The 12877-nt window shown below is 54.7% G+C and overlaps 4 protein-coding genes across 4 annotated transcripts; 2 read left to right on the forward strand and 2 right to left on the reverse strand.

Moving 5' to 3' along the window:
• Window positions 1–2860: 2860 nt before the first annotated feature.
• On the forward strand, window positions 2861–5628 carry CORC01_05487 (mechanosensitive ion channel; the record flags this gene model as incomplete). Its single annotated transcript, XM_022617130.1, has 2 exons — window positions 2861–4324; window positions 4375–5628. The coding sequence occupies 2 exons, from the start codon at window positions 2861–2863 to the stop codon at window positions 5626–5628; spliced, it is 2718 nt and encodes a 905-aa protein (XP_022476355.1).
• Window positions 5629–5948: 320 nt separating this feature from the next.
• Window positions 5949–7395, reverse strand: CORC01_05488 (dienelactone hydrolase; the record flags this gene model as incomplete). Its single annotated transcript, XM_022617131.1, has 3 exons — window positions 5949–6596; window positions 6694–6845; window positions 7116–7395. The coding sequence occupies 3 exons, from the start codon at window positions 7393–7395 to the stop codon at window positions 5949–5951; spliced, it is 1080 nt and encodes a 359-aa protein (XP_022476356.1).
• A 615-nt stretch (window positions 7396–8010) lies between these two features.
• On the reverse strand, window positions 8011–10165 carry CORC01_05489 (ARS binding protein 2; the record flags this gene model as incomplete). The annotated part of the gene is made up of 2 exons (XM_022617132.1): window positions 8011–9654; window positions 9707–10165. 2 exons carry the CDS (start codon window positions 10163–10165, stop codon window positions 8011–8013), a joined length of 2103 nt encoding a protein of 700 aa, XP_022476357.1.
• Window positions 10166–11768: 1603 nt separating this feature from the next.
• Window positions 11769–12611, forward strand: CORC01_05490 (methyltransferase; the record flags this gene model as incomplete). Its single annotated transcript, XM_022617133.1, has 1 exon — window positions 11769–12611. One exon carries the CDS (start codon window positions 11769–11771, stop codon window positions 12609–12611), a length of 843 nt encoding a protein of 280 aa, XP_022476358.1.
• Window positions 12612–12877: the final 266 nt, after the last annotated feature.

Raw genomic sequence — 12877 nt, forward strand, 5'->3', positions numbered from 1 at the left:
ACAAGATGGGGCGGATGATGAATGGATGGGTGGGCGGGTGGCTTTCGTGCTAGCGACAATTGTTAAGCGGGCGGAAACGAAACAGAGACGACGACGGCTTTTGGGAAGGCTGAGGAGGACAAAGGTGGTTTGGTGTCAGTCTGTAACTATGAGCGGCGTTGATTGCCTCGCGTGACGGGATGGTCCGGCCAATGTTTGGTGTTGTCTTTGGGGGATCTTGGTTCCAGCATGGGAAGGGGTGCCATGCCAAGAGGGGTGAATTTCCAGGGGGGAAGGAGTCGACACCCACAGCCCAGTCCACAGAGAGGAGAATCGGTTCCAAGAGGTTGGCTGATGGGCTGAGAGCTTAAGATGGATCGATCGATAGATGTATGGATTTGCCAATCATCAAGTGGCGGATGGATGATGCTTCCAGCAACTGTCGAACGCAAACGTGTGCTGGGCGGACGGTGCGGGATGGACCGGATGGATGGATGATGGAAGGGTGATGCCTCTGCATTCCGAAAGGAAAAAAAAGACTAAAAAAAAAATCAGAACTACACGAGTCCGACTTCCAACTCAACGCTCGTATTCCGCCAATTGCAAAGACAGTGAGTGGGACTAAGAATTGTGGTGACTTTTGAATGTTATTCCTGGATTCGCCTTACGGCACTGGCGCGAGAGGTCAACAGTGATCCACGCAAGGAGATGTAAAAGGTTAAGCTTCTAACACTCCACCAATGTGGGAACACAATTGAGTGATAGTCGGCCATCTTTCGCAAATCGACCAGCTAACATTAGACGACTCGTCAGCCGTGTGGACCTGGCCCAACCGATCTTGTCATTGGACAGGCGAACCGGGCAGCTACCCTGTGGGCGCAGCTTGCTGGATTGGCCACCCCGTAGATACTGTGACTCCAACCAGGTTCCAGCATATGAGGTGGAAGGCGCAGACCTTCACCCCAGAAGAGCAGCGCTGGGAACTGCTGGGAGGATGGAACCCGAAAACCCCAGAAGGATGGACTGGGACCTCCCAAGGTCGACCCTTCACCACACACATTGGCTCAGCCCACCCCAAGATGACTCCAAAACAGTCACCGGCGCCTTCAGACTGCCGGTACAGATGCTGCCCTTGAAGGATATGTGACGATATTAAGGAACAAGAAACCAAATGAAGGGGTTACAACTTGCACATATTGCAATCTCACCAAATGTGCAACATCAATCTGAGGTGTGCAGCGCACATGCAAATGCACCGATGCAATGGCCAATCGAGTGGCGACGAAGGAGCATCAAGCTTCAGTCACTCGTCAGCGGTTGTGCGACGCGTCTGATGTATGGCACTGGGACTGATTCATCAACTCGAGGAACCTTGCATTGCACTAGGGAAACCTCAGTGCAACCCTTTGATAGCACCTCTCACGTATTCCTACACAGTAGTGTACTATGATAAACACTTCAGTAATAAGCTCTGTGCGAGTGTCAAGACTTCGGATATGACATGATATGCAACTCGAACGGAAGGGAGCGATACCGATGAGTCTCTTGACCTTGCCGGGCAGCTTCTTCCTGCAGGCTGCAAGGCACGGTTGTGACCAACGTCGATAACAACATTGGCACGGATATGTCCCTCCGAGTGCCGCCTCCAGTCGCAGATTCACACGGCAATCCAAAGTGGAAGTAAAATAGATACGCAGAAAAACCTATGGATGGATACCATACAAGTTCCAAGAAGTCCACCGGCGAGCACGGCATCAACAAGGCCCACCTGAGAAGAGGCATATCCACCCAGCTGAGGTACGTACCCAATGGGGACCACAGACCATCCACCAACCAAGAATTGGGAACCGCCTGGCGGTACCGGCCAATCCCAGCAATCGACCCGAGAACTTCTGAAACTCGCCCGTCAGTGGCTTGTCCCCTGCATCAAACCTGCCAGCCCGTCCTGCAGTAGAAAGCCTGCCACTTTCGGATTTCTGGCCCGTTTTCTGCTTGATCTGGCTGTCCATATCTTAGGTAGAAGCCTGCGTGGTACGTACTCTGGCCTGGAAAGCCAGAAAACACATTGACCCAGTGCCAGACCAGATCAGGGAAAAAAAAAAAAAAAAAAAGGGAGAAAAAAATAGATGCACCAGAAGGGGGGCACCCGGCTTAGCACAGAAGGGAGGAAAAAACCGTTCAGGGGTCCCGCCAAGATGCACGCTCCAAGACAGCCGTCCCCCCCCACTAACGCGCCTAGCGGCGGCGGCCCCCTTTCATCCTGTCTTTGCGGCTTGCTTGCCTTGGACTTTGATGATCGTCAACCTGCTAACCGCACCTTACCATCCCACGTCTCCATCCTGTTTCCCTAACAAGAACCTTGCCGTCATTCTCTGCCTTTGGCTCGCCTTCCGCCTAAACCCTGATCTTCTCTCCCTCCGCGCCTTCTTTTTCATCTAGGCTCCCGCTCGTTTCGACCTCTCTTTTCTCTTTCTCTCTGTCCTCCCCGCCCTGGCCCCTACCTGTCCACTGTCTCCTACCCTCCTCCCCTAAGATACCCTTTTCCTTGTAATTACCTTCGCTTTTGGGAATTGGATTGTCGTCACAAGAGGATAGCACAGAACATACACGCGCGCTCACATCCTGTAGAACCAAATCCGGTCGTTACTTTGGTTCTTCTCGACCTTTGTTTCCATTTTCGACTCGAGCACCATACGACACCTCGATTGGGTTTCCTAGCAAGAGCCGGATTCGACATCCGCTCGATCTGCACATTAATAGACTGCAACTATACAGCAAGTGGTCTGTACAACAATCGCCAATTCCCGTTTTACACCAACATTCTTCCCCCTCCTCCCTCAACTAAATACGACATACCCAAGAGCTGCCTCATAACTTCGGCATGCCGGGACCTCTCTCGCCGCGGCACTCGGGATTCCTGCCTATAAACAATACACAGTTCAACGACATGCCCGACGGCGATATTCCATTGACCCAGGTCAGGAGCGCCGCCTCCACTGGCGCAAGGAAGCCCACGATGAATGCTTCCAACGAGGATTCTGGCTCCTCAGGCACAAACGAGAAGCATGGCCTATTCCACCGCCCCAATGACAAGGGAGGACGCCGCAAGAAGAAGGCAGAGCTGGGTCGGCACGGAACTGCTGGGTCCGACGACGTCAAGGTGAACGCCATGGGTCGCTTCTACACCAAGATCACCAGCGCGTCTGTCGTCACCCGCTACTTGGTTTACATCATTCCTATCGGCATTCTTCTCGCGATACCACTCATTGTTCTCCCCATCACCGGCCACCGAACAGATGTCACTATTGGAGACAAGAACGAGAAGTCGCTGTTTGATCTCTTCTTGTGGATCGAGATTGCCTGGCTTACCCTCTGGGCTGGCAAGGTTGTCGCATGGCTCATGCCTCATGCCTTCATGTTCTTCTGTGGAGTCGTCAGTTCCGGTACACGCAAGTACGCAACTGTACTCCAGAATTTGCAGATTGCCCTATCACTCTTTTTCTGGGCTCTTGCGTCATGGCAGTCATTCCAAGCACTCTTCAAATCCAACAACCAATCCTCTTGGGTCACCACCATGATTCGTATTCTCGGTGCCACCTTTGTGTCGTCGGCCGTGTATCTTGGCGAGAAGGGGATTGTTCAGCTCATCGGTATTTCTTATCACCAGCGATCCTTCGCCCTCCGCATCAAAGAGTCCAAGCGCGAGGTTCGCCTGCTCGGTCTCCTTTACGACGCTTCCCGCACCCTTTTCCCCATGTACTGCCCTGAGTTCGAGGACGAGGACTACATCATCAACGATAGTCTCGATTTGATTTTGGCCAAGGCTGCGAAGGGTGGCAAGCCTGGTAATGGTGGCGCTACGCCCCTCCGCCTCGTTGGTGACATTGGTCGTGTAGGCGACAAGATTACCGGTGTTTTCGGTAACATTGCCTCCGAAATCACTGGAAAGCAGGTCTTCAACCCTAACTCGGCTCATTCCATCGTCATTGAGGCCCTGGAGAAGCACAAGCCTTCTGAAGCTCTCGCCCGCCGTATCTGGATGTCTTTCGTGGTCGAAGGAAAGGACTCATTGTATCCCGAAGATTTCCTGGAAGTGCTTGGGCCTGCCTACTCTGACGAGGCCGAGGAGGCTTTCGGCATGATCGACAATGACATGAATGGCGACATCAGCTTGGAAGAGATGACTCGCAAAGTGGTCGAGATTGGCAAGGAACGCAAGGCTATTACCGAGGGAATGAAGGACATTGGTCAGGCACTTCGTGTGTTTGATAAGGTTCTCATGTTCGTTGTCGTCTTGCTTGTCGTCTTCATCTTCCTCGCGTGGTTCCAGTCCAGCTTCTTGACCGTAAGCTACCTCCCTACCTGCTCTGTCGTGAACCCCGCTAACCATTCTAGACTGTCGCTACCGCTGGTACTGCGCTTCTTTCTCTGTCATTCGTCTTCGCCGTTACCACCCAGGAATTCCTCGGTTCCTGCATCTTCCTTTTCGTCAAGCATCCCTATGACGTCGGTGACCGAGTCGACATCGTCGGCTCCGAGAAGCAGCAACTCATAGTGGACAAGATTTCGCTTCTGTACACCGTCTTCACCCGCATCGACAAGATGCAGGTCGTGCAGGTTCCCAATATTGCACTCAACAATCTTTGGATCGAAAACGTCTCCCGTAGCAAGGCCATGAAGGAGGTCATCGACTTGAATGTCTCTTACGACACCAGCTTTGAGGATCTCGAGCTGCTCCGCGTTGAGATGGAGAACTTTGTGCGAAACTCTGACAACTCTCGCGACTTCATGCCCGATATCACCATTGGCGTTGCCGGCGTCGGTGACTTGGACAAGCTTCAGCTTAAGGTCGCGATCAAGCACAAGTCCAACTGGCACAACGATGGCGTTCGCGCCACTCGCCGCTCCAAGTTCATGTGCGCCCTGGCCATGGCTCTGAAGAAGATCCCCATCTATGCCCCCGGTGGTGGCGGCGATGCTCTTGGCGCTCCTAGCAACCCATCCTACTCTGTCGCCGTCACTGACACCTTCGCTGCGTCGGCCCGCGACAAGGCTGCCAAGGACAAGGAGGCCGCGCGTTTAGTGCCCTCGCCCGCCGCTGAGGGTACTGACGGCAACCCTGACTCTAACACCGAGAAGGCTGCCGCGGCAGAACTCAACCTCCGCGACCCATTGGCCGAGGAGGAATGGGGCTACCGGGTAGGCGACGAGGACACCTTGTCCAGCTCTAGGGAGGATCGCCGCCGCTCCAACGATATCGACCGCGTCCGCAGCCAGCTGATGAAGAGAGCCAGCACGAAGGGCGGCGGCGGCCGTCGCAAACCCGGTGAAGGCATCCCCATGTCTCCCGTCGGTGACGGGCCCGGTATCGGTTTGAACCAGACGACATCTCGCAACCGCATTTACGACGAGGAGGCCGAGACGGGCGTCCAGGGATCCTACAACTCTGCCTACTACGGTGCCCCGTCAACGGGCTATACCGGCTATGGACAGTCTCTGTCCCCCGCCGTCTCGCCGCCCTACGCAACAGCCTCAACCAACCTCAACCCCCACCCCCTCCAGAGTGCCCCAGCGGGCCAGCGTCCACGTGGACGCAGTGTATCCAGCACCCAGCAGGAGGCTCAGCAGAGCACCCAGAAGAAGCAATAAAAGGGGAAGTCATGGAACATGAAAATGAACAAATCAAAAGAAAGAAAGAAATTGGAGAAAGTTTCATACCAGCCGGTCAATTGTCTGAACAACCCGGGCGTTTTCTTTTACGTGGGCATTGAGACTGGACTGGCTCCCCATGCCTAATGAATTTCCTTAACAAACTCATATGGGGGGCACAAATAGATTACGAACAGAGTATGATGACATGTAGTCCGCAGATAAATACTATTCCTCTTAACAACATGCTTGGTCCTCTTTTCTATTTGCATGACGTGTTTTTTTTTTCCTTCGTCCCCAACAGGAATGAATGTTCTGGTTCAACACACGTGCTCGACCTCGCCGACGCCCTCCAAGGGACCGAGATCCAACTTGAGTGTGCGCCCGAATAGCTCCAGCAAGATCTCGAAGCACACCTTGGTAATAGCCGGGTCGTACCGGCCTTTGCTGAGCTCGTCACGGATAAAGGCGTGCTGGGCCCAGGCGAACTCGTAGAAGCTCGTCGTGACGCCAGCCTCACGGAGCTTGGCGCGGATGAGGTCGCGACCTTCAGGCGGGACGTGAGTGTCCTTTACGCCAAAGATCATGGCCACCTCGGCGTGGGTGAGGTTGGTGGCGAAGAGGTCTAGGGTGTGGGTGCTGTTCTCGGGGGCCGTCGGGGAGATGTTTTTGGCGGTGTGAGGGCCTAGTGTGCGGCTGTGGATATCTGTTGCAAAGTAGGCTACGCAGGAGGAGATTCGGGGATCGAGCTTGGGGGATGGGTAGTTAGATTTGTGTCGGTTGTTGGAGAGCTGAGGATGGGAAGGAGGTCTCATATTGGGCAGGGGTAGTTGAGAACGTACAGAGGCTCGGACGGCGAGATGCCCGCCTAGACACATTCCCGTGCTTCCAATCTTGCCTGTGCAGGTGGGGAGAGTGAGGAGATAGTCAACGGTGCGGCGAGAGTCTTCGTCGTAGGATTCGAGGGTCTGAATCCAGAGTTCAAGAGTTCCGACGGTCAGCTTTTCTGTTCTTGTTGAGGCGCGGTGATGGAGGGATATAGGAATAGTGAGAATAATATTGTACCTTTTCAACCTTCCAGGCGTTGCCCTTGTCGGTGCCGGGGACATCGTAGGCCAGGGCCTCTGGGCCCGTGAAGTCGTGGTAGGACGACGGTGCGGCGACGATGTAGCCCTGTCCCGCGATCTGACGGGCGAAGCGGGCGACGGGGCCGGTTACTGTTGCGCTTATCAGTGTCCTAGTTGCCAAAAAGAGAATTCGTGTCGGTTTAGGCGGCACGAGTGTGAATGAGCTTCTATAAAATGGCTGGACACGCCGAAAACACGCATGGGCATGACATGAAGTTGAAATCCAGGGTCAATGGCCGGTGAGCTCGGTGTAGTGCCGGTGAGGATGGGGGGTGTGGTTCGGAGGGGTGCGACGGCGCCCCAGTGCGGGGGAAAACCAGCTTTATTGGTGACCCCGCCATGGAGAATGATCTGGCTGACCTTGGTAGATTTCCGAGAAGAGGCAGACACCGGGGAACTTGCTGCAGAGCATGTCAATTGCGGATATTCCATGGAACTGAAAAATAGCAGAAGTGATCTCACGCTTGGGGATAGCCCGGAATCGAAGGGTGGAAGAGGAAGATTCCTGGTTTGCGTTTTTGCTGTTTAGCTGCTGAACGGAATGCGGTACGGGAACCGGGGCAGGAAGGCACGAACTCATGGAACCATCCTTGCCGTCGGCCTTGGTCGGCACATCGACGTGAGACTCCTTAATGAGCATATTGAGAAGAAGCTTTTGTCTGAAATAGATTGATGGAGGAAGAAGGTGACGAGGTAGCACCCGATCTGACACTGAACCGGTGAGGTTTATGGAAGTTGAGTGATTTGCATCCCATTGGTCAATGGATTTGGATCTCTGATCTTGGGGGGGGGACCTTAGTAAGCCCAAACGATTCCTCCTCCTCCTCCTCCTCCTCCTCCTCCTCCTCCACTCTTCCTTCTCGTGATTCAGTCCACCATTGGGTTGAACTTGATTAGCAACTGCTTTCTTTCTTCACCCACTGGATATTGTAACGAATTTGAGTGTGTGGTACATACTTAATGTGTAGTCTTAACGATCGCGAGATCATCGCTTTTCAATTGGTATTTCTGCCCTCCTTCCAAACATCCAATCCAATCCCTGATATACGCTCTCCCATGACCCTGCGCCGGCACTATGCTTTCGATTATTACGCCACCCTCATGTTCTCAAGTACCCTGCCTGTCCTGTACAGTGGGACCCTTAATTCCTGGATATTCTATGCCGCCCTTGTGACGATCTGTGTATGTGCACTGCATGCTTTCCACTCGTAATACTCGTTTCGGACCCGATTTGATTACAAAGGCAATTGCTCCCTCACTTGTTCATGAGATCTTTGGCTTCCAAAAACGTCTCGTTGAGCTTCGCCGTAAGCCCGGCCCGCATGGCCTGAATCTCCTTGTCCCTCTTCTCCGACAGAGCCAGGAGGTCCCTGTACTTCCTCTCCCACTCCGACTCGGCACCGGACGTGCCCTTCATGTTGGGCTTCTCCGGCTTCTCCTCGGGCTTCTGCCACCTGCTGTACATAACCGTCTGTACCATGTTGTAGTTGCCGCGGATCGTGCCCAGTCGAAACTCCCAGCTGCAGTTGTACGTCGCGCGGTCCTCGTACTCCTCCTCCCTCTTGACCCGCAGCTTGCTCGTCGTCATGAGGGCCCTGCCGCCGGCCAACGCGGCAAGGTTGATAAGGAACGTGTCCTGGTTCGGCGCCGTCTGCCACATCCTCTCCACTGTCGTGTGGACGAGCGCGTAGGCTTCCGCGATACTGCAGTTCTCGATCGGGTTGTTGTTCGCGTCGACCCAGTCGCCATTAGCCGTCTCATGGGCAAAGTAGCCGAGGACGGCGTCGACATTGGTCCGGTCCTTCATATTCTCGAACATACCGATAGGGATATCGTTTGGTTGCGATGGTATGCCGCTGCCTCTGGCGTCGGGCGATGGATCTGCCGGCAAGTCCACTGATGGTATAGCACCAGGAACGCTCGCGTGGTGGCCCGGTGGTAGTTCCACTGGTGGTGCTGTGGTTCTCCAGTTTGTTGTGTCGGGTACTTCGCGTGGAGGGCCCCCGTTGACCATCACGATCGGTGGAGGCGGCGTCGCGAGACGAACAGATCCTCCGTGGCGTTCCGGCACTTGTAGTGAAATACTCGGCTTGGCCGGCCGTGGCATGTGCGACGGCTGAGGTAGGTCTGGGACCGCGACTGGCGGTGGTGCGCTCTGAGATATCGGCGCCGGGGGCGTGATCGGGCCTGGCTCGATCTTGCTCTCAGGACTTGGCCGCTTATAAGCCGGCTCTTCGGCAGTAAAAGCCACAAAAGGTCCTTCGACGTTTGCTTTATTCATCGGCGGCCTACCGCGAGTCTTGCCGCTGCCTCCCGGGCCACCGCTCCTCCACGCAGAAGACACGACTTTGGCACCATGCCGACGATGAGATGCTTTGGGTCGTGAGGGAGTGATGGCTGATCTCGGCTCCGAGTCACCCCAAAATCCACCATTGCGCGTTGACGGCGTAAGCGCTGACATGGGCCCCTGAGGATATGCTGTGAGCGGCGTCTGCGCCGTGTCCGCGGCCGTAGGCCATCCCGTCACCGATCCTGTGTTAGCGCTCAACTTCAAAGGATCAGAGCAGCCGAATGTGGCCCGTCCATCGGGATGAGCGGACCACGGACCCAGAGTCTCTGCCCGGGCTGAGGTGTAACCCGTTCCGGCCGGCGGCGAGTTCAACCTCGCTCGTTGTGACGGGGACTTGGCGTAGTCGTCGTCGTCCGGCCTTTTCCTCCCCCGCCTGGGCCGAATCTGCGGTAAGAGAGCTCGAAGAGCCATGTCGTCCTCTGCCAGCACACCATCCCTCCCCGCTTCACATACTGGAGTTGAGCCATTTGGGATCTCTGTCCAGTAAGGATGAGGGTGATCCATCAGGTACTCGAAGAACGCATCCACATGCATAGAGTGCATCCAACGCTGTGAAAGTCAGCCAATTGCGGAATTAAATGAACCGTTCATGGGAGTGTACCTTGAGCCGGACGGCATATTGCTGTATTTTCTGAGAACTCTGGCCCTTTTCCTGATCAGGGGGTTCGACGCCCAACTTGAGAGCCAACTCAGCCCATGTCTTGATCTCCTTCGTCTCCAGCTGCTTGATGAGCGCAAAGAGCGTAAAAGTGCTGAAGCTCTTCCCGCCGCTCTTGGGCGGGACCCGGAACGCTTCCCGCAGCGCCGCCGTGTCGGTGTCGGGCGGGACCGCTGGATTACAGGACATGACGAATTGAGTATAGGCATCTTCGATGGTCTCAGCCGTCACGTTCCTGTCCGGGAGAGTGAAGCTGCTAGAAAGTGAAGATGTTGAAGACCACGGGGCAGCCATGTGCTGCTGTCTTATTGACGGCGACGGGGATTGTTCATGCATGCCGTTGGGCGCCGGCGGCGGGAGTGACTGCTGTTGCTGCTGCATCGTCGGCTGCGGGGATATCATCGCGCATGAGTCGGTGTCGAGTAATCCGGGATATTGGACATCATCACCGTCGAGGTGTGAGTTGGGTTGCACATTGATAGCATGTGCGATACAAGTTGATTGCGTTAAAGCCTAACGACGATGCGACAACGTGTATGAGGATCGTGGAAGTCGTATCACCATCCAGCTAAACACGGCAGTGGTTTCTCGTTCAGGAGCGTCTTGAGACGTCTTGAGACGAGGGCAGTACTAGAGGCTGAGTGCCTGGGAGATGAGGTAAATCGATGCAGTCCGTCTGTCCCGTAGCTCACGGCCTCAACTAGTACGGACAGCAGTTCCAACGGGTCTTTCCGAGACGAGAGGAAAGCTTGGGTTAATCTAAACATCAATCAGATCCGAGCTGATAAAGTCGGGGACGATTTAGGGCCCTAGCGACGGGCGAAGGAGGGACGTGCTAAAATTAGCTTTTGTCACCATTCAGGAGAACCAAAGGGGGGAAAGGTCCAAAGAGTGCTGGCTCATGTCCTGCTGCAGCCGGGTGTCGCTGCAAGCAGGTGCGCCATTGCGCTTAGGCCTTAATTACTATGGCAGGAATTCCCCGAGCGGGATCGAGCTGAAGATGGAGCTGCTAGGGGGACACGGGGATTGGCAATTGCGGCAGTGTCGAACTCGCCTTAGGCACGGCTTTTCGGGCACTGTGCGATGTCATCATCGACCGGCTTCCCCAGATCGCTTCCTGCTTAGTCACTAGGTTCTGTTTTGCCCCTGCCATGATGATTGGCCCCAGCTGCGGGAAATGCTTTGCCTGGCTCGGCACTCCGATCTGATCATACCATTTGAAAAGCCAAGGCTGTCAAAGACCAAACTCTAACGGAGCTCTTATGAACCACTCATCAGGGGGGAAATAGAAAGACCAGGAGTGTATACCATTACTCCCGCCTTGACTTCGTCTCCGATATGCTGATGCCCTTTCGCTCTTTGGAATGGCTGAAGACCGAGGGTGAGATACTGCTCGGGCAGATGATTGCATCGCAAAAGGAATATGTCCTTCACCCTCAATGCCTTAATCCTTCTAAGGAAAACCCGTCGTCCGTCATGTGCAATCGGTTGCGGTGTGATTCCAAGCCCTTGTGCCCCACGCCCTTGTACCTTACGCCTTTGTGTACGCCCTTGACTAATGCTCATGCTCCTTGTCCTCCCCTCTGCCAAACCCCTGGAGTTACAACACCCAAGACCCCAAGACCTCCAAATGCTGCAGATGGCTCCGACTTGACTAATCCCACAGACCAACACCTCCGCACCGAGGCTTTCCAGACCAATCGTCTCCGAATGACGTGATTGCTCTTTCATAAGCATAGGCTATTTTGGCAGCTCGAATGGCTTCATTTATCATCTTGCTTTGAAATGCAGGATGTAGACGTTAAAAGTATTTAACAAGAAAGAAACCAAACCGAAAAGAAATGTATCTGGAGCCACCACTGCTGTCATTAACACCATCTCGATACCAGTCTCATTGATAGTCTCCAAGCAAATTGCAAAAGCGACCAAGCTGATTCATACACCCAGTGTAAACATTCAGATACAACATATCATATTACAACTACAACCAAACCCAAGATCCCGCATGGCCATCGACAGAGTCCCCCGCGGCGAGGTCCGCGCCATCCTAAATTTCTTCGCCGCGCCCGCCGATAACTCGGCCCCCTACAATATCATCAATCCGGAAGGGGCCCCGGACAGAAACTACGGCGATGCGCCAACAGAGACCCTCCTCCACGACATCCGCGGCCGTGAGTCCGACTTTAACCTCGACCGCGACGCCTTCGCCGTGATCCGCAACCTGCCCCCCTCCGCCGAAAAGGACTTTTCCGATGATGAATCCGTCAAGAAAAATTATTATCCGGAAGTCGAGAAGCTGCTCCTAGACCACGTCCCCGGAAGCAATAGGGTTCTCTTCTTCGACCACACCATCCGGCGCACCGACTCGAAAGCGCTCCGGAACCCCGTTACCCGCGTGCACATTGACCAGACGCCCGTCTCCGTCATCCAGCGGGTCAAGAAACACCTACCCGACGAGGCGGACAAGCTCCTTGCGGGCCGGTACCGCATCATCAACGTCTGGAAGCCGCTCAACGAGACGCCCGTCGAGTCGTTCCCCCTGGGCTTCGCTTCGTCGTCGACGCTGGCCGATGAGGATATCGTCCCCATCGAGCACCGGTATACCACAGGGTACACCGGCCAGACGGCGGGGATCAAGTTCAATCCCGAGCAGAAGTGGTACTTCTTGAGCGGCATGACTGGAGACGAGCGATTACTGCTCGAGTGCTTCGACAGCGAGGGACTCCGGGACGGCACCGGTGTTGCAGGAGGTCGCCTGGCTCACACTGCTTTTGAAGACCCGAGGACGAGAGCTGATGCTGTGGGCCGCGAGAGCATCGAAGTGCGGGCGCTGGTATTCGGTCCTTAGATACACCCATCTGGAGTTATATTTATGAGTCAATGATGATGAGAATGTTTTTTTACTATGAGCATTGGGGTATCAATGCATGCCACCCCTCGGAAACCGGCCGAGACCGTTGCCTCTGCGTCGTATCACCACCCCTCTGTCATATACCAACCTCTGCTGTGAATTCGGTGTTTTGCCCACTAGATGCACCTATCAATCGTGAAAGAGAAAAAGAAAAGAGATATAAGCTTGCTCGATGCTGTGCGGTTTGACCGCAGTCAACGGGA

This window comes from Colletotrichum orchidophilum (assembly GCF_001831195.1).
Source record: "Colletotrichum orchidophilum strain IMI 309357 chromosome Unknown Scaffold_38.1, whole genome shotgun sequence".
NCBI lineage: Eukaryota > Fungi > Ascomycota > Sordariomycetes > Glomerellales > Glomerellaceae > Colletotrichum > Colletotrichum orchidophilum.